Here is a 24,901-nt window from a genome sequence, read left to right as displayed (position 1 = left end):
TGAACGTAAGACTCCGTAAATCATCCATACAACGAGCGTCACAGCAATGAGAGCAGTGGAATCTAGTAAGTCCTTGTCCAAGGCTGAGTCTGAACCCGTACCCTGCCATGCTCGCACTTGAGAGTCGCGCATGCTATACTGATGTAAACAGACTCATATTTCACCATGCAAATTGTGATCAACCTAAATCCAAAGTCTTTGCAAGACTTCAAGGTAACACATAACTCATCTTTAATACTGGTGGTCAAGGGGTAAAACTGTTTTTTATTCATGATCAGTGACATAAGTGTACCTCCGGATACCCTTTCGTCTCTCCCTGCACACCGAAGTTCTGCGTCACGTCATTCTTCAGGCACCTATGTATATTGACTTATCTTCGTTATAACACTGACACAGTTAAACCGGCTCATACGTTCAAAGTTGACTTTTGTGCGGGTTTGGCATGCGGATTTGAGCAGTGTTCACTGTAAACCTTTATTGACCTGCTTGTGTTGTATACAATATACATGTGCATGCTGACGTCACTCCTATATGAAACGGTCTCGTCAGTATTATGTTTGTCCTTCCACACTTAAGATCGCCCGCACATTTTAACAAGCAACTCCATGCCAATTCCGTTTTACATGTTTTGTGAAATTATTAACTAGTGTGACACACTGTGTACAGCATGTACACCACAACTGCCTATATTTGTCCTGTGTGAGTGGTGTAGTCTTTCTGTTCACTTGTATATATGTTGTTGACGTAGTTACCCCACATACAAACAAGCTCACAGTGACGTGTTTACATGATTCTCAAAACGATATATAAACATACACATACAGTAGGAAGCCGAAAATTTACACATTCTGAAGCAAGACAGTCACAGATACACGGTATAACGTATACGTTGTATAATATTATTTACATAGGCTAGCACTCAAAACGATGACTTCATTAATGATCAGAATTTTCATTATATTATTAAACATGGATTTCATTAAATCTCGCCTATATACATGTATAAACAGGTTACCGAATAAATCAAAGCATTTTCGGCAACATTTTTACGAATGTGTAATATCTATGCATCTTGTGCATTATTAATAATAATATTAGTGAGCAACTCTCACTATTAATAATAATATTAATAAAAATAAAAAAATCCGAGTGATAAAAGTTGAGTACGACGCTAAATGTCTCCCAGTTTTCAATATTTGGGGATATATATTCATCATCTAGATTCTCTGCAATTCTGAAATTAATTCTGACAGTTCTCTCGAACTATTTCTGGTTTTACACATTTCATTACATGTAAACAACAGTTATTGTGCCATTATGATAATAACAACTTGGATAAACCTGTGACACTGTGGAAATAATAGGGAAAATCCATAAAAACTTGCAATTTATAGACTAGCAAAACGTTGGCCATACAAAATACAGTATTATATATAATAGCCGGAAATACTGATAGGGAAATAAGGGAATTACCGAAAGCTAACAACGACACATTTACCGACTATTAACAGGCTCACTTCCCCTTGGATGCTAGACGTAGTCGGTGAAATCCTCTATTGTAGTGACTTTGCCTTTCGTCCTTGCGTCTGGGTCATGGCCGGTCACATCCTTGGCTTCGTTCAAGATCTTTGTTTTAATTCTTTTGATTTGACGGAGCCGCTCTAACCAGTTAGAGGCGAAGGGGTCCTGGGGTTCAGAGTTTTGTCGTTGTAAAATCCTCGACGCCAGCTGGTGACATGAAAGAAAAACATTCCTTATTCACAATATAAAATACTTTTTCCGGGGTTCTACAATATTACTCACAGTGTTTGTTGAAAAAAAAGCACCCGTGGGAATGTTCATGTTTCATTTATCACATTCACCATTTACAAGATAGAAAAGCAACTCTCACTAATCAGCCTCTCACCGTTGGATATATGCAAATTTTACATACACTGTATCTGTCCAACTTACACGCTTGATGTACAATCAATCTTTCAACAAAGTATTAAAAACATATCATATACTTCCATATATTTCACACAATAGTTTTCACTCTGTCTGCTTGTTATTAAAGCAAGCTTTACATTTTCTACAAAACTGTCGTTGCACACAATAATTTACAGCAGCTGGGCTACCAAAGAGCTCGACAGCAGGAGACACACGAATGCAAAACTAAATCAGATCAATAAATAATGGACTTAAATATACTGACTCGCTTTAAAAATGCATCAACATGAATCCATGAAAATATTATGATAGTTTTAGAATAACAATGAAAATCTCCATGGCTGGGGGTTAAGGAAGTTCCAAACGTGTTGTCAGGTTTGATAGCGTTAGTGTGAGTTGTCACCAAAACGCAACAGGGACCAGGACTGAAAAACATGTTTTTACTCCCGAAATGCACGAAAAATTCGAGGTGTCGTTACTTATGGCAGCAGAAATGGGGTAAACAGGGAAGGCCATCCGCATAATCGCTGTAGCAGCGAATTGGCACTGAGGACGCAATGCCGCGATTGACACCTGAGGAACGGGAGCGCGCCATTGCCTTCATAGAAGTTGACATGACTACCACGGCCATAGCAGCAAGGTTTGGATGTCGCCACAGTACCATCACAAGACTGAATGAGTGATTTCAGTAGACGAGATGTACCACAGGCAACGGAAGACCGGCAGATTGTGAGCATCTGCTTGATCGTACACTTCCGGTGTCCAGAACTGCAGCTTCCATCGTAGGTCGACGAGGAGTCGCCGATACCGCACCAAACGACTTCGCGCCGTTGGTTTACATGTCCGTCCTGCAAATAGGGGTTATCCTACCCGGTACTGATTTTGTCTTGGGACCACCTGTGTGTTCCATTTCCTCTAGATTAAGATTTTGTAATTTCTAATGACACTTGCTATTACTAAAGGGTAAATGACTTATCTGAGTGTGAATGTCAAATTTGGTTGAGCGTCGATTCCACTTTTTTACCGCTGGTGCGTTTTTAGTATTTTTTTGCGTTTTTTGCCTTTCAGTATATTTGCCTTATTATGGCCTCTAATTAATGCACAAAAAGTGTGAATGTAACGAATTTGGTACTTTCATTTTAAACGCTAATTAACACACCTGCAGGACATCAACAATGGAACACCCCCTCCCCCTTGTGTTATTGAGATGTACATGTATGCAAAACCTCAGCTGAATTCATGGTCTATTTTTTGAGATTGCACCCTCACATTTCGCCGTAACCTAGGTTCAACTGTTATTGAAAACTTATTGGGCATGACATTAGCCACAGAGCCCCTTTACACAAACAAAAAATGACATTTACATGCACACTCGTCACTAATTTTAGTCAATGTATATATAATTCCATTTAGCAAACAATCTTTCCACCTTTACGATCACACATACATCATAATACTGTCTGACCACATCTGTTCATCTGTATGCTATGACAAGTGCTTTTGGATAGGCCTAAGTGAAATATTCTTGAATACGGCGTAAAACAACAAACAAACAAATGTGCGTTTGGATCATAAATTTCCTGCTTCTAATTCATAAAAGTCACACGCAATTAGCAACTTCGACTTCCACTTGGTATTATCGTAATTTCGACTCTCCATATGGCATATACAACACATATTCCTGTTGGTTTACTCCAGGTTATTCAGTGAGCCGTCTTCTTTTATATTGTCAAACAAATTTGTTCAATGAGTCCATTTCCTCGATATTATCACACAAATTTGTACAATAAACCCTCTTCCTCTATACTATCACACACAATTTGTTCAATGAGCCTTCTTCCTCTATATTATCACACAAAATTTGTTCAATGAGAATTCTTCCTTGTTATTATTGTAGCGGGATTTAAGGAAGCAGGATTTAAGAAATAAATTTAACGTTGGGAAGCTTCATATATTCATGTTTTAATGAATTTTCACGGAAGTTTTGTTAAGATCGTTATCTGAGGCCATACTAGTTAATTTACAAAGTCAATACTTGCCAATACAGCGTTCATTTATTCTCGTAGGAAGTGTTAAACTTACGTTTATCTGTTTCATGGACGAGTGATGTTGTTGTTGTATAGGCGTTCCTATATATTTGGGATAATTATAATTATGTTTCAGCAATGTAGTGATGATAATGTAGAAATTACGAAATTCTATGTCATTTTCTTATCTGGAAAACCTTTACCTTCTATTTTCGTTCTTGTTTCAAACAGAAAATATGACATTTATTGTCCTCAGTTCAACCTCGAAAGCAGAAGTTTGTGTTGCCGCCATTTTTGTATATGTATGGTAATTAGGGTGTCTGTAGAACCCGCACTTACAGGCTTTTAGAAATCAGACCAGGGTTTTCCCACCACAGTTTGAAAATGAATTTATCATTTAATACCCTTGTGTGGAAATTGGTTATACTTTTTCAGTAATATGGATAAAAATATGGACTTTTCAGACATTGGCATTTACATTTTGGCTTCAAAGCAAAGCCATTATTTTGGAGTTCTTGGTTGCGATCGTGATGACGTCATCGTGTCATTTGTGTTTACAAACTGTCAAAAATTGCCCTTCTGACCAATCAGAGTCTCCTGATTTGGTTCATTGCACCGCCCACACCATGTGGAAATCTATAAATACGCTGATTTTTCAGCGTCTGCAGAAGGCCTTGGATTTTGCCGAAAGTTGACACCAAATTGCTGGTAAGCATTCTCAGTAAGTAGCTATTTTATTAAGAGTGGGAAAATTCTTGTACCGTGAATTGGGAAACAGTCCCAGTATCGGGAAAAGTGATTTGTGATCCAGTTTAAGAATTCAGAGACAGTTGACACTTGGTGGGAATCAGTCCCAGGAAGCCAGTGTCAAAAAATCTGGGAATTTTCCCATCCCCAAATTCTGGGACTCTTCAGTCTCACGATACCTGAGAATCCAGCTCCAGTCTCAAACAAGTGGAAATTGTCTGAGATATCAAAAGTGGACCACTGAGACTATATACCAGATTAAATCACCCGAACTTTGGTACTATCATTTGAGACGGGTCTCATGTGACTTTTCCCAGTCACAAAATTCTGGGGCTCTCTAATCTCACAAAACCTGAGAATCCAGCTCCAGTGTCATGCAAGTAGAAATTATCTGAGATATCAAAAGTGGACCACAGTGGACTATATACCATAATATATCAACTGAAGTTTGGTACCACAATTTGAGACAAGAGTCTCCTGAGACTTTCTGTTCCATATGACACTCAACTGGGACTCTGTCCCATATGACACTGAACTGTTTGGTACTTGTGTCAACTGCTGGTTCCTCTCTCATCATCATAAATATTCATCTTCTGATTCACTGAAAATCTGTTCCTCTATATTATCACACACAATTTGTTCAATGAGCCGTCTTCCTCTATACTGTCACACACATTTGTTCAATGAGCCGTCTTCCTCTATATTATCACACACAATTTGTTCAATGAGCCGTCTTCCTCTATACTGTCACACACAATTTGTTCAATGAGCCGTCTTCCTCTATATTATCACACATAATTTGTTCGATGACCTTTCTTCCTCTGTATTCCTCAAACACGTCATGTAATGAGTCTTCCAGATGTACAACATTCTGTTCACTGAACATGCATCATTTATTGTATCAGACACACCTCACCTTGTTGAGTGAGTGTTTGGACTTCAAATTTTCCAACAGTCTTGGATCGTTTATAAAACTGAAAACAGACTTCTTAAATGAAAACAATTGTTTACCTTCACTTTAGAAGGGTAACATTCTCAAAAAACACTCCACAGTAACAATAATAATTAACAAAATAAACTCTAAGGTCATATACAGTCCTGTATGTTTAGACTCACAAAGACCTAAAAGTAGTCTTTGTACACAATGTCTTACTGCCAGAAAATACTTACGTTACAATGCATTGCAATCTGGCGGACCAGAAGTCCCAGGTTAGCATCAGAGATTATTTTGGTATCCGTGTGACCTAAGATGTCTGCAATATCTGTAAGAAAATGTTGCCACAGGTATAATAGGCATCAAAATGCAACTGTAAATGTCATCTTTCAAATACAAAACTGAAGAAACTAAAGAATCTGTGTTTTTTGGTTGAGGGTGAATATAAGAGATCCAATATTTAAGATAATGTCTTGGTCATTCTTAAACTTTTCAGCATATATACAGTACACATAATTCATTTTAACCAGGACTTAACTAATATCAATCAGCAGCCAGTCAGCTTCAATATTGTTCTGACAGTATACCTAGTAAGTGTTTTCAACAGTTTCAGAGCACTGTAATTTTTGTGGTTATGTTTGGGCATAGTAGTAAATTTTAAAATTTAAGCTTGAACACACTGCCATTTGTAGCACACACCACCAAACTGCAGCTTGTCAACAAGCATGCTAAATCAGTCCAAGGCTATGAACTGGAAGGAATAGAGCATGCCCAATGACATATCCAATGGAATATGGCAAGTCTTGGTGAAAAGCAACTGTGATGGATCACCACATAAATGACGCTTGTAATGTGTTTTGCTGGGACATTTTTTAGATTTTACCACTTATCTTCTCTCTCCACTGTCAAAAAATCAGTGATGATTTTATCATTTATAAATCACACAGCCAACATTCAGGTTCGTTTTTTTTTTTATTTATAACTCAACACATAAAACTTGAACCTTTCACACTGTTATTTACTCAAGCATCATACCTAATCAAATTAAGTTCACAGTAAGACAGACACCATCAGTAGGATAATGATACTCAACATCAGTCATTTCTCAAGCTTTAACTAAGAATACATGGCAATGCCTCATCACTTAAGGGCATTTTGGAAACACAGTGTCAATGAATCAAGTTGGCAATGTCACATCAGTTAAGGGCATTTTGGAAACAGTGAGTCAATGAATCAAGTCAGCAATGTCACATCAGTTAAGGGCATTTTGGAAACAGTGAGTCAATGAATCAAGTCGGCAATGTCACATCAGTTCAGGGCATTTTGGAAACAGTGTCAATGAATCAAGTTGGCAATGTCACATCAGTTAAGGGCATTTTGGAAACAGAGTCAATGAATCAAGTCGGCAATGTCACATCAGTTAAGGGCATTTTGGAAACAGTGAGTCAATGAATCAAGTCGGCAATGTCACATCAGTTAAGGGCATTTTGGAAACAGTGAGTCAATGAATCAAGTCGGCAATGTCACATCAGTTAAGGGCATTTTGGAAACAGTGAGTCAATGAATCAAGTCAGCAATGTCACATCAGTTAAGGGCATTTTGGAAACACAGTGTCAATGAATCAAGTTGGCAATGTCACATCAGTTAAGGGCATTTTGGAAACAGTGAGTCAATGAATCAAGTCGGCAATGTCACATCAGTTAAGGGCATTTTGAAAACAGTGAGTCAATGAATCAAGTCGGCAATGTCACATCAGTTAAGGGCATTTTGGAAACAATGTGTCAATGAATCAAGTCTTTTGGGTTTTAAGATTATACCCCTTCATTTACATGTACAATCACTAATGACATGTTTGTTGAATTTGACTGGGATATGCAATTCTTCATTGACCTTTGCCCCTTTCTGCTATCTGAGTAACATTTTAAAATAAAGATAACATTGTCATCAGTCCGCATCAGTCTGAAACAAGACCTATCTGTGAGAAAAGTGTAAAGACAATAAATGTTCACACTTAGCTAACAGTCTTGCAATCAACGCAGAGAAAGTTCAAAAATATTACGATGAAAAAAAAGGATTACAAAAATTTGCATTCAAAGTTTATCATATTTTCAAAAACCACATTGTGTGACATGCCATATATACATGTGTGAATGCACCAAGATGCTTTTTAATCTCTGACCATCATTACATCATGTTACATGTCCTGTACACGTGAAAATTCAACAAGATCTAAGTTTTCTCTCTGACCATCATGTTAACAATTAAAGAGAAACCACTTAGTGAAAAAAGGTTAAGAAGAGGTCAAATCTGTTTTTATTAAAAGAGATAATTCCTGTTATTACCTGCTTTGATATATATCCTTTATTAAACAAGGTTACTGTAGAGCTCGTCTACAGGAGATACGTGCTGTTAGCTCATTATCTTAACATTTATGTTAGCAGGGATTCTAAAACACAAAATACACACACAGGACATCAACAAAGGAACACCTCTTTTGTGTTTCTGTGCATTCTGTAATTTTTAAAGACGCCACCCTTAACATTTATCTTAATGTTGATTCCAGCACATAAGAGACTGTTACGATTTGAAATTTACAGTAAGTAATATGCACATAGTGCACCAACAATGGAACATTCCCAAAACACATCTGTTACTCTGTGTCATTAATCAGCAATGCTTCAGACAGAATTTACTGTTAATGGTTAGACCCAAGCCATTTACAGCACCAGTCTCAAACACAAGAATCTTTGACCTGGTGAATAATGAATAGATGACATTGCCAAACTTCAATAATTAAAATGAAGTGTTCCTCATACAAGCAATTACGCAACATCTGTTACACAATGAACAAGAATTCTTCAAAGGTATGAAAAAAGTTGGTTGCTCACTCCTTTCATTTTAAAACTGTTTAGGTTCACACACACAAAGATATTTCTGCACAATAAAAACTATTACATCCAAAGGATTATATGTGCTTACAAACCAAAATTATTATCTTTTCTGAGTCAGTACTGTTTGGTCAGAGTTTCTATTTGAATATTATACTAGAAGCCACACAGGTATTTATACTGACAAGCATTACAAACCACACAAACACTGGCTATAAATAACAACCGTGTACATATATATATTTACACAATGCACAAGTTAAATGCAACTACAAAGACAGTAATGTGCAGCCTATGCAAAAGATTGACCAGGCGTACCTGTGGTAAGACTGTAATGAGCCACTACAATGAGAAAACACAGACCAAACATCACGAATAAATCGCTTGACTCCTCAACTTGCAGCATTTTGTGAAATCTAATCTTAATTCCTTCTATAGTAATAGAACTAAAATTATTAGTTTTCTGCCGACCTCTGACCCAACCTACACTGACCTTCATTTATTAAGAATTATGTTAATAACTCCATTCCATAAAACATGGATTTTGTTACACATGATGAAATGGGTACTTTTTACCACCACTTATTCCACATATTTAAAACTGAAAATTATCTTTTTTTTCAGAGTAGATTATAAAAGTGCAAAGATTATCAACTGTGCAAAACTTTTAGACAAATGTGTCTAAATAAACTGGCTACTGCTTGGTGTGTGGCTTTTTTACACTTTTGTGACGAAGTGTAATTCAACTGCCTGAATTCACAAAAAACTCTACCTCTACGTATTTTCAACTTTTTAATCACAGATACTAGCTTATCCTATCTTAATATCAGCAAACAAATTTTAAAAAGCCAAAAGGCTTCTCTTAACATTATGCTTATTTTTTTATCAGCAAAAATAGTGTTTACAACAAGTTTAATGAGATGGCAAACACCACATAAAAAACCTTATCCTTAACTGATTCTGACCTCTTTGTAGTAAATGCAACTGTCAAATTTAAACAAAATACATGACAGCAAGATCACTCATACTCTACCAAACGTGCAGAACACAAAATATATGACATCAACCTTTTCTTACCTTCTTTAGCCTGAAGAGTGACAGCATTACTTTCATAGTCCAGTGGTTTTATCACAATATTCACATAGTTGAACTGACCCTGAAATACAAAACATTCATGGTTACATGACAAAAATATGCGTGCACAAAACAAAGATGAAATGAAGGAAGAGGAAAGAAGTTCAACAAAATATCTGTATTCAGTTCTTCACTTCTAGGAAGTACATGAAAAAGGAATTTTTTTTTTTTGATTGGTGTTTTACGCCGTACTCAGGAATATTTCACTTATACGACGGCGGCCAGCATTATGGTGGGTGGAAACCGGGCACAGCCCAGGGGAAACCCACAACCATCCGCAGGTTGCTGGCAGACCTTCCCACTTACAGCCGGAGAAGAAGCCAGCATGAGCTGGACTTGAACTCACAGCGACCGCATTGGTGAGAGGCTCCTGGGTCATTACGCATGAAAAAGGAAGAAAAGTTTTAGTGATTTCAAACGAAATGTATGGTTTACATTTTTGAATAGTGTTTTAGAAGGAAGAAAAAATAGCTTTATCTGAAGTTTAGTGGTTCCTTGACGACTGAGGTTGCAGTTTCAAATCCAGGTCATGCTGACTTGACTAAGGCTTTACCGTAGAAGTCTGGAGAGGCGTGGGGGTAGATGACAGTCACATGAAATATTTTTGATTGCCGCGCAAAACAACAATCCAGCATATAACCAGAATTACAAGTATAAGCTTGACTAACCTTGATGGTACCTATCTTATACTCTTCTTCACTCTCATTGTAGACAATGGTGACAAAGTCATTGCCAATGTGCCTCTTCTTCTCATTGCAGTTGGGGTCAGAGTCCTTAAGGGGCATCAAGGTGGCCACATGGTACATCACTAGAAACACAAAAACAACACGTCATGTCACATATATGAGTCATATTCAAGTGGATCACTGTTTGAACTGCTTCCCCTCTGACCACACTCATAGGTAGACACAAAAACATTTTATTGCCACCCTATTTATAATATAAGTCTGAAGGTGCTTTGACTGACCGATTAATTGATTGATTAGTTTTTTACTGCCATGCTTAAGAATTTTTCAGTTATTAGTATATAAGGGCAGTCAGAGTATGAGTGGAGGAGACTGGAGAGCTTGGAGTAGCCTGGGATTTAATATACCGGTATTATATCCCAGGTGTAAACCACCAATCTTCGCCAGGTAACTGACAAACCTCTTCACCTAAAGCGAAAGCCAAAGCAACAGGAGCTGAATTCAAACACACAACCTCATTGGTCAATGTCCTGGAGTCAGTTTCTAAAGCTTTATGCATGTGTTAAAACCATAAACACTTGCAAACTTTCATGCAGAAATAAATTGATACTAATATGAGAGCTTTAATATATATTGGTTCATTTCTAACATAATGCAATATGATATTTAAAGTGAACATTAAGTCTGCCACTATATATTTATATATATATACAGAAAAATGAGATAGGACACAGTTATCACAGAAAAAAATATAAAAAATTCTAGTAAGTTTTGAAAGCCGAGAAGATGAAGTTCAGCATCGCGGATATGGCACTGACGGACAATTCGCCCTGAGTAGCAATGTTGTAGAAGCCCTTACGAGATTGGCCAATCACTAGTGCTGAAAGCGTCACATGAAAATTGGCTGTCACATGCAAAAACCTATTGCTCTCGATAGTCAGTGTGGTTTCTTATAGTGGTTAGACAGATGTTGATGCAATATATTGGATTTTGTGGTTAGTTCAATTCTTAAACCGATTCAGTTTGAAACACACATTTATGAGCAGGTCCTGCTATGTGTGGTAATTCCCTGAAGTCGGTACAGCCAGCTAAGCCAAATGCTTACACCCATGCAGGACGCGGGTGAGCAAGGCCATTAAAACATGACACTTGTGTCCACAAACACTGCCTTGACAAAGCGCAAAAATTAAAAGAAACATCGGCCCTTTGAGCACAGAACAAAACTGATGCTCTTTGTTTGGGTATCAGGTGTTTTTGTTTGTATTTTTTTATTGTCACATTGCTTAATACTGATAGAATGGGAGAGCTCCTAGGTTTTATGACGTCACTCTAGATAGCTATAACATGGTAAAATAGGGAACCAAATAAGTGGCTAGGTACTGATGATTGTTTGCTATTTACTTTGTTGATAAGCAGTGTAGATTTTTTTTTAAAATTTTGCAGAACATTTCTGGAATACTACTTTATTATTTATTTCAGCTTTAGTGGCTCAATTTATAGTGGCTTCACTTTAATGCCAAGAAACCAAGTACTTGTAAGGACTAACCCCAAAATGAACTCTTTACAGGTATCTCAGAAACTCTGCTGGTCCGTCTGTCCACGACCAGCTCTATCTTACACTATGTAACATATCCAGTTGCCTTACCATGCATGGCCTCGTCTTGCCAGCTGTAAGTGAATTGTCCATCTGTGCCGCCTGTCTCCAGGCCTCCGCTGTATGTCTGGTTTGGGTCAATGTCTTTCAGTCGGATCAATGTCCCAAGGCCCTCCAGGAACTGTACATAGCGTGCTGAGCCATACAAGTTAGACAGGATTGCTGTCTCGTCATTAGCCTACACAGACACAAAGAACAAGTGTCAACTTGACACAGGCAGAATATACCCTCAGTCTATAGTGTGTTCAGAAATCAATTTGTTGATACACGCACAAAAAGAGCCCAAGTACACCAAAAATGCTGGGTAATTATTGGCAATGTTGTATGCTCTGTTTGCTTTCTGTGTATGTCACCTGAGTATTTTTGATATCACATGGCTAGTTACAAAACCCAGGCCTCTTTAGTACTTCAAATGGGCTTCATATTGAAAGAACACTTAACCAATTTCAATTTGTTCTTCACCTTCTACTTTCTTCAGATGAGTTTTACATACAAAAGAGTGTTTACAAAATAATTGTGTTGAGTGCAGTGTTGAATAAGTTAGTAAATACACAGAGCAGATTTTCCCAGAACTTACCTGACCAGGTCCAACATAGATCACCCCAATCTTGTGAGTCTCATAGGGATATATCAAATCTAACATTTTCATGGCCCTGTTAATATTCTGCAAAACAACAGGATACTTTAGTTGTTAGGACCATGGACAATGGAAACTGTAACACACACATACATCTGATCTACGACAGTTTTCATGAGTCACACCTTGTTTGTATTCTGCAAATAGACAATGGGATACTTAAGTCTACCAGTTTGCTTAGAGGTGAGACAACGGCCAATTTCTCAAAGCCATTTCTGACTTGCATAAAAATTTGAAATGTGATTTTTGAACTTATTTTTTGGGGACCTGAAAATTAACATTTTGACCATTCATCAATGTAGCTTTAAGACAATTTTTTCTAAAAATTTCAATGCTTGAACCAAAAACTAAGCATTGTGATAAAGTTTTAAATTTTGAGATGTCAGAGATGTCTTTGTGAAAACTGGCCCGAGTTTCTAGGGAGGGAACTTGTCTGTTCCTTGGCTCATGTAGTATGTGTTTTACTCACAGAAGTGTTTGGCAGTAATATTGGTCTCTCCACTGTAGCATGAAAAGAGGAGCTCTGATAGAGTTGTAGAAAAACATGGGCAGGACTGGTGCCGCCTCTCTGAGGTTCTCTGCTAGGGGTTGTCTTTTGCCGTGACTCTGAGGGCTCTGACTTAGCAGGTGACATCACTGCAATCGTGTGGCCTCGGTTTTTCCTCATTGGAGGAGAATGCTGTCCTACATCTTCGTCCCCCTCATGTGACAGGCTCCGCTGGAGACTCTCCTTCGATGGACTGTTTCCGTCTGGTAGATCTGCCTCACCCCCTATAGTGAACGTGGTATCTCGTCTCGTATGGGTATTTTGCTCCCCCTCACTCTCTGGGGGTTGAGCTTTGGGTGGGGTGCGCTTGAGACGCCTGAATGCTGACGGGGACTGCTCTGGTGTGGTGCTCAATGGCCTGCTCAATGTTTTTTCTGGGGATTTACTGGAAGATGTGACCTCTTCGATGGCAGGTAATGATGTCTCAGAACTTATCCTGCCCATTGTCACCTCTGTGTCCAGGTAAGCGTTCAGTTTGATCTCTTCCAGCAGCTGTGTGTCTGTCTTCACCACAGTCGGCGGCTGCAGCACTGTGTGCTCACTAATCTTCTCTGTGATGTCAAAATTGTCACTGCTTCCTGAGTCTTTGTTAGAGGAGCCATCACAGGAACCCAGTATGGAGGGGGAGGAGTTACTCTTCCTCAGACTCACACTGGTCACTAAGCCATCTTCTCCAGACTCTTGTTTACAATCCTTCATTGTCTGAGGAATACGAAACTTAAGATTAAAGCATCCAGTTCCTGAGATTTAATCTAACAAAAAAACATGTATAAAGTAAATATTTCAGGAAAACGGAATTGAAAGTGTCCATTTTTTTAGATCTTATGATATCAGTATTGTGTTCATAAACTTAAAAACAAGCGACAGGCTCTACATATCAGACATATGCAAGGGCATGTAGGTACTTTTCACAAAAGTGAAAATAAACAAAAGATCTTGATTATAGTGGGAGGAAACCAGGCTGGGGCAGACCTTCCTATAAATGAATAGACAAGAAGCCAGCATGAGCTGGACTTGAACTCCCAGTGACTGCACTGGTGGTAGTCAATGCACTGCTATAGCATGTTAACCATTCTTTCCACAGAGGCCCATGAAGATCTTGATGTTACTAACCTATTGACACATGTGTGGCCTGGATACATACTTCCAATGAGTCAGTTGATGTTACTAACCTACTGACACAAGTGTGGCCTTGATACATACCTCCACTGAGTCAGTTGATGTTACTAACCTATTGACACATGTGTGGCCTGGATACATACCTCCACTGAGTCAGTTGGGTCCATTTCAAGGGTACGATCAAGGTCAACTAAAACATGTGAACATATCAAGAAAAATGTCAGCAAAAGTTCTGAACAAAAAAGGTTGAGTACAATGTCAGGACAAGTTAAAACCACAGTACATAAACAGATGAACATATCAAGAAAAATGTCAGCAAATATTCTGAACAAGAAAGGTTGAGTAAAATGTCAGGACAAGTTAAAACTGCAGTACATAAATGTATGATAAAATCATAACAGTACTAAAATTTATTTACTTTCATTCATACATTTATTTACTTACTTGTAACAAGTATATGGTAATTTGCAGTCAAAATATGAAATTGCTGGTAAAATCTGAACTCTGAAAACAACCTAATTTTGAAGAACAGATCATTTGTTATAAATTTAACCTTCAAATGGCTGGCTTTCCTGTCGCTTACAGGCGTTGTCATTGAACACAGAAGGGAAGTTGCTCTCATACAGTGACTCATACTCTTCCTCTTCCAGACTTTCGCTGTCAATCATCCCCATGCTGTCAGCGTCATAACCTTTGGCTTTTCCTTGATATGGAGAGAACAGCTGAGAGATGTCGTCCAGTGAGAGTTCTAATGTTGATGAGAAGATGCTGGGGTCATTTTGGACCCTCATCATCCAGGAGGTGACCCCACTCGGGGACCTCACGCAAACCTCAGCCCAGCCTGTACACCAACAGTTACACAACTGAGGGGGCAACACTGGCCTGTTAGAACTCTGACCTCTCAGATCTGAAAAATAACAAGGATTAATCTATTACCAATGCTAACTATGCAAAACTTTTCTGAACTTGATTCGAGGGCCTACAAAATGAAAATGAACACACAATAGAACAATAATTTGAACAATTATTGCATGGCCAATGAACCGGACAAACGACAGGCAGATTACACTAATATCCCCAACTTGTGCTGAAGTGTGGTACGAAAATCAACATGTACACAAACAACTAAATTTATTTGATTTATCTGATTGGTACTCGAAAGTATTTCATAAAATGGCAGCCAGCATTATGCAGAGCGGAAATCGGGCAGTGCTCAGGGGAACCCACAGCCTTCTGAAGTTTGCTTGCATACAGCTGGAGAGGAAGTCAGTGTGCACAACTAAATTAAAGGAAGCCAAAAATTAACTGTTTTCACTCTAAAATATGAATAAAACAAGAAACCTATAAAACATACTCAGTAAGTAAGTCTCCATGGTTTCTGATGTATTGTAATGATCTGTCAATGATCGACCAGTTTGAACCCCAACATCATCGTGACCTGCGAACACAGGTGTTACATTGTCGTCATCAAGGAGATGAAGGTCATCTTCATACTTGCTGCTTCCTCGTACATTAATGTCATCCTGGCTGGACACGTGAGTGGGTTCTAGTGTGCTGACACTTCGACTGCAGGCAGCAGATCTGTGTCGTCTTCGCTTGTTAGAAGTTGTGTCGCTGACTGACTTGACAGGTTCTGTATCCGGAGATCTGCACACAGCTAGACACTTCTCACACAGTCCTTGCGGCCCAGGCTTTACTCCACCTCCACTGGTTGTCACGGTGATCAGTTTGTTGCCAAGCAACCATGTCTGACTTTGGCCACCAGTCAACAAAAAGTCAGCAACTGGTGATCTACAGAACAAATGTTCAAAAGTTCGAAAAGTGGTCTTTAAATACAAAGTATTGAAGTTGTTAAAGATTTTTACCATTACCTGTATGCATGTACCTGCACCATGTTTATCATTAAAATGCCTACTCCTTAAGTGACTAGAAATACTTTTCAAGTTCAAAAATACCAGGTCAGGTAATCATAACTGATTAAGCTGTATCTATGTTAATGCCATTTATGTGATTCCAAATGGCATCTAAAATCAACACTTTGTGTTTAAGAAAGCTTTGCAGAGATCTGTCTTCTAAAATTTACACAGATTGCATAGAATTTCCTCACAAAGGTTAGTGAACATTATTCATGTCATCTCTCCTAGGGTTTTGAAACTGTTAACTTTTCATTTTAAAACTGTTCTTCTTTACAGCTTACAGATATACTAAAATTCCATGTGTCAACAGGAAAATTTCTTTAGAATATACATGCATAGAGAAGAAAATATGAGCACAGTATAAAACAGACGTGTTTACCTTTTAGGAATGGTGGAGAAGTTGCCAAAGGTGTATCTGGACATCATGTCTGTACAGGTCTCTGTCAGCTCGATGTGAAACTGCGTGACCTTCTCATCTACAAATGGGGCCATTGTGAGGCGGGAGCTCATAGATGGACCTGATGGGTGGCGCTTCCTACTGAAATAACAACCCACGCCACTGACTGAACTGGCTCATAAATCACTACACCAGTCCCACATCATGTTTGAACATTGAAATAACATTTTTGGGGCTATCCATTTTACATTCAACATAACATATTTAATACGTGATTAAATGGAAATGAAACAAATTAACAAATTAGATGAATTTTCACATAAATGAATCACACTACATGTGTAAGCCTTTTTTTCCTTTTACCTACTTTATGTGCTGAGCATAAAGCTTAAAAAGTCAAGAAAAGGGTTATATAAACCAATTCCTTTGTAAACAGCACCTAACACAGTTGTGACTTTGAGACATTCTTAAACAGGTACACTGTTTCCAGGTGAAGTGTTTTAAGTACAGTGTCTATTACTACAGCTGCCTATCAGAGCAGCCACATTACAATTGAAGGTTCTACCCCTATCATTGGGTGCTCACAGTAGACCTACCACCTCAGTGCAGCCTCATTATAACTGGAGGCTCTACCCTTATCACTGCATGCTCACAGTGGACCTACCATCTCAGAGCAGCCTCATTATAACTGGAGGTTCTACCCCTATCACAGTGGATCTACCATCTCAGAACAGCCTCATTATAACTGGAGGTTCTACCCCTATCACAATGCATCTACCGTCTCAGAGCAGCCTCACTATAACTGGAGGTTCTACCCCTATCACAGTGCATCTACCATCTCAGAACAGCGTCATTATAACTGGAGGTTCTACCCCTATCACAATGCATCTACCGTCTCAGAGCAGCCTCACTATAACTGGAGGTTCTACCCCTATCACAGTGGATCTACTGTCTCACACCAGCTTCATTATAACTGGAGGTTCTACCCCTATCACAGTGCATCTACCGTCTCAGAACAGCCTCATTATAACTGGAGGTTCTACCCCTATCACAGTGCATCTACCGTCTCAGAACAGCCTCATTATAACTGGAGGTTCTACCCACATCACTGGACGCTCACAGTGGACCTACCATCTCAGAACAGCCTCATTATAACTGGAGGTTCTACCCATATCACTGGACGCTCACAGTGGACCTACCATCTCAGAACAGCCTCATTATAACTGGAGGTTCTGCCCATATCACTGGACGCTCACAGTGGACCTACCATCTCAGAACAGCCTCATTATAACTGGAGGTTCTACCCCTATCACAGTGCATCTACCGTCTCAGAACAGTCTCATTATAACTGGAGGTTCTACCCACATCACTGGACGCTCACAGTGGACCTACCATCTCAGAACAGTCTCATTATAACTGAAGGTTCTACCCACATCACTGGACGCTCACAGTGGACCTACCATCTCAGAACAGCCTCATTATAACTGGAGGTTCTACCCACATCACTGGACGCTCACAGTGGACCTACCATCTCAGAACAGCCTCATTATAACTGGAGGTTCTACCCATATCACAGTGGATCCACCATCTCAGAACAGCCTCACTATAACTGGAGGTTCTACCCCTATCACAGTGGATCTACTGTTTCAGTGCAGCCTCATTATAGCTAGAGGTTCTACCTCTATCACTGGATGCTCATTGTGGACATACCGTCTTAGTGCAGCCTCATTATAACTGGAGGTTCTACCCCTATCACTGGACGCTCACAGTGGACCTACCATCTCAGAGCAGCCTCATTATAACTGGAGGTTCTACCCCTATCACAGTGGATCTACTGTCTCAGACCAGCCTCATTATAACTGGAGGTTTTAACCCTATCACTGGACGCTCACAGTGGACCTACCATCTCAGAACAGCCTCATTATAACTGGAGGTTCAACCCCTATCACAGTGGATCTACTGTTTCAGTGCAGCCTCATTATAACTAGAGGTTCTACCTCTATCACTGGATGCTCATTGTGGACATACCGTCTTAATGCAGCCTCATTATAACTGGAGGTTCTACCCCTTTCACTGGAATCTTCATTCAACAACTGCAGATTGGAATTGGAGTTTTCCTGAAACTTCAGCAGTACATTTGCTCTCAATCCCTGCAGAGAAACACATAAAAAATTATTATTTTTTCAAATAGATAAAATGAAAGGTTGGGCAAAACAAAAAAATAAAAATATGTAGTTAATGAAATGAACTATAAGAAGGGCAAAAAGGATTTTCAGGCTAACAGAATCCACTATCAGGGTGATATTACAACAACGAAATATCAAAATGGATTATGAAGATGAAAAAATGAGCTTTTAAACTAACAAAATTCCCTCAGATACATAAAGTCCTTTACACCACATGACTCAATATGTTTCAAATTTGTCTATCCAATGTCTGATACAATAGCTTCATATGTCAAAATTCTTAGTGATGAAGTAACGTTTTCACCACTGATGCAAAGCTGTGATATGAAATAATGTTGGGACATTTTTGCATTGGAATTATCTATAATACTAATGTTTTTTGGAAAAATTCAATATAGCTCCATGTATTACAGACAATTAATGTGACACATCTTAGCATATTGTAGAGTGGAGAGGGAAACATGTACAAAGAACATGGGTCTTGCAGCAACCTGTAGATGGTTTTGGGTTTCCATCTGGCTTTGCTTGGTTGCCTCCAACCCTCATGCTGGCCGTCATCGTACAAGTGATATATTCTTGAGTACGGTATGGCGTAAAACACCATTCTATTTAACTGAATAAAAGAAAAAAAAAAGGTCCAAAAAGTCTTTTGATATGTAAGAAGACAGAATAACAGCACATACCTTATGAATAAACTTGACAAATTCTTTGCGAAATGGCAGGCGGCACCTGATAAACCACATGGCTATCACATGATGAGCAAGAGAGACGGTGTAGTGGCTGAACCTGAACAAAAAATCAATAAATATACTGTAAACTATAAATATAAAATCACTAAAAGATTGGAAAGACTTGGAAGAACATACCCTAATGCCAACACTACCAACAGAATAACAACCTACTACCCACATAATAACAAGTGACTACCAACAGAATAACAGCTCGCTACCCACAGAATAACAGCTCGCTACCCACAGAATAACAACCCACTACCAACAGAATAACAACCCACTACCTCCAGAATACCATTATAAGCAGAACTACCCATTTGATCAATTTAGTCACCTCTAAATGAGCAAAAGTGTACCATTAAGTTTTGGACCTGCCCAAATTATGGCAAAAAATTACAGTACAGGGTGTGTGTTCAAAGTAACCCCAACTGAAAACAGAATTCTATCATATACATTGGGAAAGACTGACAGACATAACTTTTAAACTGCAACTTTAGAACTGGTAAATTTAAATGTTGATCAAATTACACTGTTTAAAAACCACAGGTGAATAATATGAAGGTTACACATACACGTACATGTACTCGGACAAAAACAGGCTTGCCAGCTTTGACCAACTTACTTGAAGGGATTAGTGTATGGTAAAGCTATGGCAAATACACTCATGTACTGATCTTCAACAAAGTTGGCATAAAGCTTTGGCAGCCTCACCAGGCCTGGAAAGAAAATCAAACAGAGTCTTGGAATAGTTTCCCAATACACCGTCTTCACTGCATTTATTTCTGTATTTAGTTGATTGTTGTTTAATGCTGAACTCAAGAATTTGTCACTTTTATAACACTGATTTGATATGCGGGTAGAGGAAACCGGAGTATCAGGGGTAAACCACCCACATTTGGTAATTAACCAACAATTCTTTCTATGTCTGATGTACAGATATGCACACCATACTGGTGGAAGACAAGTGGCCTTCAACAAATATTAGAAAGTGCAAAGCTCCACATAAGTCTCGTTGACTACTTATTATCCCCTAGGCTCCACAAACCATAGGAGCCAGTGGTTTTGCCCTGCCATTGAAGTCACGTTCGCATGTTGGAATTGTCAAATTCAACTAGTCCCATAAAAAGTTTGTATGCCCTGTTCACAGTACTAAGTATGTGTGGAGATTGCCATGACCAAATGAAATAATGTTCAGCATTGTGCAGGACATCCTTCGCCGAAATACACACATGTATGATCTAAGTGCAGTGAATGAGTAATGGGGAGGTAACTCACTGGACAGGAAGGCCAGCACAGGGATGGCCATGGAGACAGTGGCTGATATCTTGGAGAGGCGCAGAACGACAGAGGGCAGGAGCCTCATCATCACTTCTTGCATCTCCAGGGTGCACAGTCGGAGAGCGTTCACACACACCTTGGCACACTTAGATACCAGACCAAACTCCAGGCACTCTATCAGATCCCGCTGGCAAAGGATTAAATATGTTTTCTAACATACAGTTTCTTCGTTTTGCTTTGGTTAGATACAAAGTTGACTTTTTTCTGCTGCCAATATGGTAAGTATGACACATAGGGGGTTATACCGGCTATAAATAGCAACACATTTATTTCCACAGCTAATTAAAAAAGCAAGGAAAACTGAAGAAAAATAAATTGAATACATCATGTATCTTTACTGGTATTTGAAATATTTCAGCTTTTTCTTTTCTTACATGTATGAGATGCCTTTATATCAACCTTAATCTGTCAACGGGTGAAGAGAATATATGTGAGTTTACCTGTCCATTTCTGTCCAGGTAGTTGTAGTAGGAAACCATACAAGCCAGCACAGGAAAGACATAGGCATGGAAGTCTGAGCGAGTGAACTTAGAGGGCAGGTTGTGAAACTTCTCTGGGTAACCAGACTGCCGATCACTCACCTGTAAATAAATCACTGAGGGCGTCTACTTACAGTAAAACAAGTAAAAGGAATCACTCATGCATGCATACTCTAAATGATCTAATGTTTCACCCTGGGACTTGGACAGTGTATCCCAGGATTCATTGCGTTGAGTTGATTTTTTTATTATTGTTATTTTGTGATAAATGGGAATTTGGGAATGTGTAGTGTCATGTCAAATATTTGTTTATGAACTGCAGGGCTCTCTGTATACAAAGCTGTAGCTGAAGATAGCACACTGTGAATCCATATTGACAAACTAGGCCTACCAACAGACGAGATGAAGATGTCAAATTGTAATCAAAGCAACATCTACACATGTGTTTTTGCACCGCGGTAGCTAGTAACCATTTCTTGTTCATTCTGGCGTAATTTGAAAGACTGTCAGCGTAAATATGAGCCCCCTCAGATGAAATTTTAGTCATAGTCAGATTGGATTTATCTACATACAGACACAAGCCACTTACAATCTCAGGGCTCGAAATTTCTACTTGTCTACCCATAGATCACATGATTTATGCTGGTGAAAGGCAAAACAATAATCTGTCGCTGGTGACAGGTAAATAACGTGTGGGCAAAACTGTATACGAGAAGTCATAAAACATATTGTTTATAAAGCCAGTGACGGTGTTGAGCGAACTCCTAATGTCATAACAACTCAAACAAATTCTGTCTCCAGTTATATCGGACTCGTACACAGTGCTACCTGAAAAATCGTGGTAGTTTTCTGAAACCTTGCATGAAATATGTTTTTTGTGTTTAATGGAGGTTCTCAATACAAAAATGTGGGAAAAGGAACTCTCCTGCAATAGGAGGACAGTTCTGAGCATAAAAAAAAAAAAAAAACTTGCATGTAGACTGACATACATGTACTAAATTACAATTACATGGACATGGGAAGCTGATGACAGATATTTCTCACTGAAATTCGTTTTTGAGGTAAAATACATTTGTACATATATTCGTTGCATATTGAGGGCTCTCAGCAGACAAAAGTCTCAAGATAATGGTGTGAGGTGACTTCCACGTAGACCTAACTCGAATAATCAGTTCATCTGCAGTGAACATCGTGCATGTACATTCGTTGTTTGGCCTAGTCATGTTTTCAGACAGTTTTTGGAAAAGTTTGTAACAGGCATCGCCTATCTTACTACTTTCTTCCACTTCATTTAGGGGTATATTTAGAGATGTATATGTAGGCCTATGCGTGGAGAGGCCTGCACACCTCACTGTCAGTGACTTGACTTCATGCGGCGAGGATTAGCAACCAGAGATGCAAAGTGCCATTCCTCGTAATGAAACTGGCAGGAGGCTAATCACTCTCCTCTGTCATCTTACCGTCAACTCAGATCGTGCAAAAGTAAACAACAGTAACTCACATGGGAAACTTTAGGTCAAGTATCGTATGAGCCATATGATGAATAAATGAATCACATGTATGTTAAGAACAGATATTATTAATGCAAAGCTTGAATGCATGATTTCAGGCCTAAATAGTGACTGATGTCCCTTGCGACAGGACTCCTTCCCATTCATGGCATAAGAGGGCAATAAGCCTATCATTTAATAAGCATGCCAATACGTTCACAAAAATTAAATTAATGACAGATGCTACATAATACAAAGTCAATGGAAAACACATACACGTAATGATTTTCTTTTATTACTCTTCACTGGTCAGACCTGTTGAGTTAAATGTACACTGATATGGCTGACTTGATAATTGGCAATATTTCAGCTGTTACCAGTGACAGTGCTTATAATTATAAACAAATAATCATCTAAGGATATGTTATTTTCTTTATAGTGACAAGAACATACCATGGCACAGAGTCTTTGACAAATCACATTGACATGGTGCTGGTGTCCTGACAGAATGATGGTCTTGTTTTGCAGAGCCAATGGTAGCTTCTCTAGCAGCAGTTTTAACACTCCCCAATCATGCTCCTACAAACAAACCATGTAATGCTGATAGTACCAAGATGAGAAATATTAAACCTCATCATACAGTGATGATTGTAACGAGGTGACAATATTCAAGCCATATCACTAAACAACAATGTGAAATTAACTATTTCCCTCATTACAAGACACAATTCATCCTGTACTGCTTTGAAACTGTTAAGAACTTTTGCATGTGTATCTATTTAGGTATTTATATGATTGGTATTTCATGCCATATTGTGAATATTTACCTTTAAGTAATACTGTACATGCAAATATGCCAAGGAACCAAGAAAAACAAAAGCCCTAAAGAAAACCTCTCTACCTTAGAAGGTACCAGGCAAACATCTCGACCCATATTCACAGCTGAGCCAGCAGCAGATGGAAAGCTATGTTAAGATAGCTTGATAAGTGAGGAATCCTCTACCTGTTTAATACATGTAGGCAAAGTGTAGAGCTATAAATGCTGTTTAGGACATGTAGAGTCTTACCTTTTCCAGGCATGTAATATAGAGGTTGAAGGCCTCTGTGTAGTCTATGATAGTAGGTCTGCAGCTGGACCAAGAGGTGGGAGAACCCACGGGAGGGCTGGAAGGGCCACCCTTATCCCCAGTGTCACTGAAATACATTCAATGAGAAGGATCAAACAAGGAAGAAAAGATGGATATTCACAAAACAGTGAAGTTTTAAAGCTATGTTACTGATGTTAGTCATGATGTTTAACAAAATTAACCCATAAACCAGCAACACTAAAACATCTGTCTGGTAAGCATGAAAATTACAGGTCAATATATACATGTATATCAAATTTGAAAGTAATGATATCTCTGATGGGAGTAACTATGTGTGTCCTCTTGACGATCAATGTTGCCACCAGTGAGAAATCCTGTCACATTTTAACACCAAAATTAACTGCTTCTCACCTACTCTCTCAAAATTCAACCACAAAAGAGCATTTCTGGAAGCAAATAAATGTCATGAGATATTTCTTCCGGTGCTTAAAACTTACATTTTCACAGCATGATATCATCCTACCTTCCAAACACCTCTCAAAGCACCTTTATAAAATCAACATAACTCCCAGAATCTAGAAAAAAGAGCAACTTAGTCATGGATGAAATTCTAGGTTATTTACTGTAAGTTAGCGAACACTGACTAAACAGGAATAAATAATCCATACCATCAAAATATAATTAACAAATCTGCCATTTTCAAGTGAATTGAAATGTTTACATTATTTGATTATTCAAATCTTCGGCCCTTGTTCATTCACTGACCTGGTCAAACACACTACATAAGGGCTGTACCAGATTCGCCCATCCTTCTTTTTACCAGGTAATCCAAGACGGTGCAAATGATCAGCTCGTAGTTGTAGCAAACACTCCATTATCTGACAAAAGTGATACCACAGTGGAGTACTACACAATTATCTGTTCATTTTATCTGGAATCTATGTAAAAAAAAACACATCTTTTTTCACTGGATC

General features: G+C 38.7%; 1 protein-coding gene across 3 annotated transcripts in view; it reads right to left on the bottom strand.

Annotated features, from left to right (window-relative positions):
• Nucleotides 1–936: 936 nt before the first annotated feature.
• The window catches only part of LOC135461338 (tuberin-like), a 32,731-nt gene continuing 8,766 nt past the window's right edge, over nt 937–24,901 (bottom strand). The window contains exons 18-37 of one of the 3 annotated variants that reach the window (XM_064738376.1): nt 24,693–24,805; nt 23,907–24,033; nt 23,293–23,418; nt 21,311–21,451; nt 20,808–20,997; nt 20,155–20,248; nt 19,485–19,587; nt 18,644–18,765; nt 16,598–16,756; nt 15,657–16,093; nt 14,856–15,209; nt 14,446–14,492; nt 13,106–13,885; nt 12,577–12,663; nt 11,991–12,177; nt 10,328–10,467; nt 9,603–9,681; nt 8,844–8,867; nt 5,874–5,965; nt 937–1,728 (exon numbers count right to left, since the gene is read on the bottom strand). In XM_064738376.1, the coding sequence (XP_064594446.1) occupies nt 1,531–1,728; nt 5,874–5,965; nt 8,844–8,867; nt 9,603–9,681; nt 10,328–10,467; nt 11,991–12,177; nt 12,577–12,663; nt 13,106–13,885; nt 14,446–14,492; nt 14,856–15,209; nt 15,657–16,093; nt 16,598–16,756; nt 18,644–18,765; nt 19,485–19,587; nt 20,155–20,248; nt 20,808–20,997; nt 21,311–21,451; nt 23,293–23,418; nt 23,907–24,033; nt 24,693–24,805 (3,600 nt within the window). In that variant the 3' untranslated portion in view covers nt 937–1,530. The remainder of the gene's footprint in view (nt 1,729–5,873; nt 5,966–8,843; nt 8,868–9,602; nt 9,682–10,327; nt 10,468–11,990; nt 12,178–12,576; nt 12,664–13,105; nt 13,886–14,445; nt 14,493–14,855; nt 15,210–15,656; nt 16,094–16,597; nt 16,757–18,643; nt 18,766–19,484; nt 19,588–20,154; nt 20,249–20,807; nt 20,998–21,310; nt 21,452–23,292; nt 23,419–23,906; nt 24,034–24,692; nt 24,806–24,901) is intronic. The other 2 variants (XM_064738377.1, XM_064738378.1) reach the window with 2 other exon arrangements.

This window comes from Liolophura sinensis, chromosome 1 (genome assembly GCF_032854445.1).
Source record: "Liolophura sinensis isolate JHLJ2023 chromosome 1, CUHK_Ljap_v2, whole genome shotgun sequence".
NCBI lineage: Eukaryota > Metazoa > Mollusca > Polyplacophora > Chitonida > Chitonidae > Liolophura > Liolophura sinensis.
Note: the sequence above shows the minus strand (reverse complement) of the source record. Positions and strands in the feature narration are given on the sequence as shown.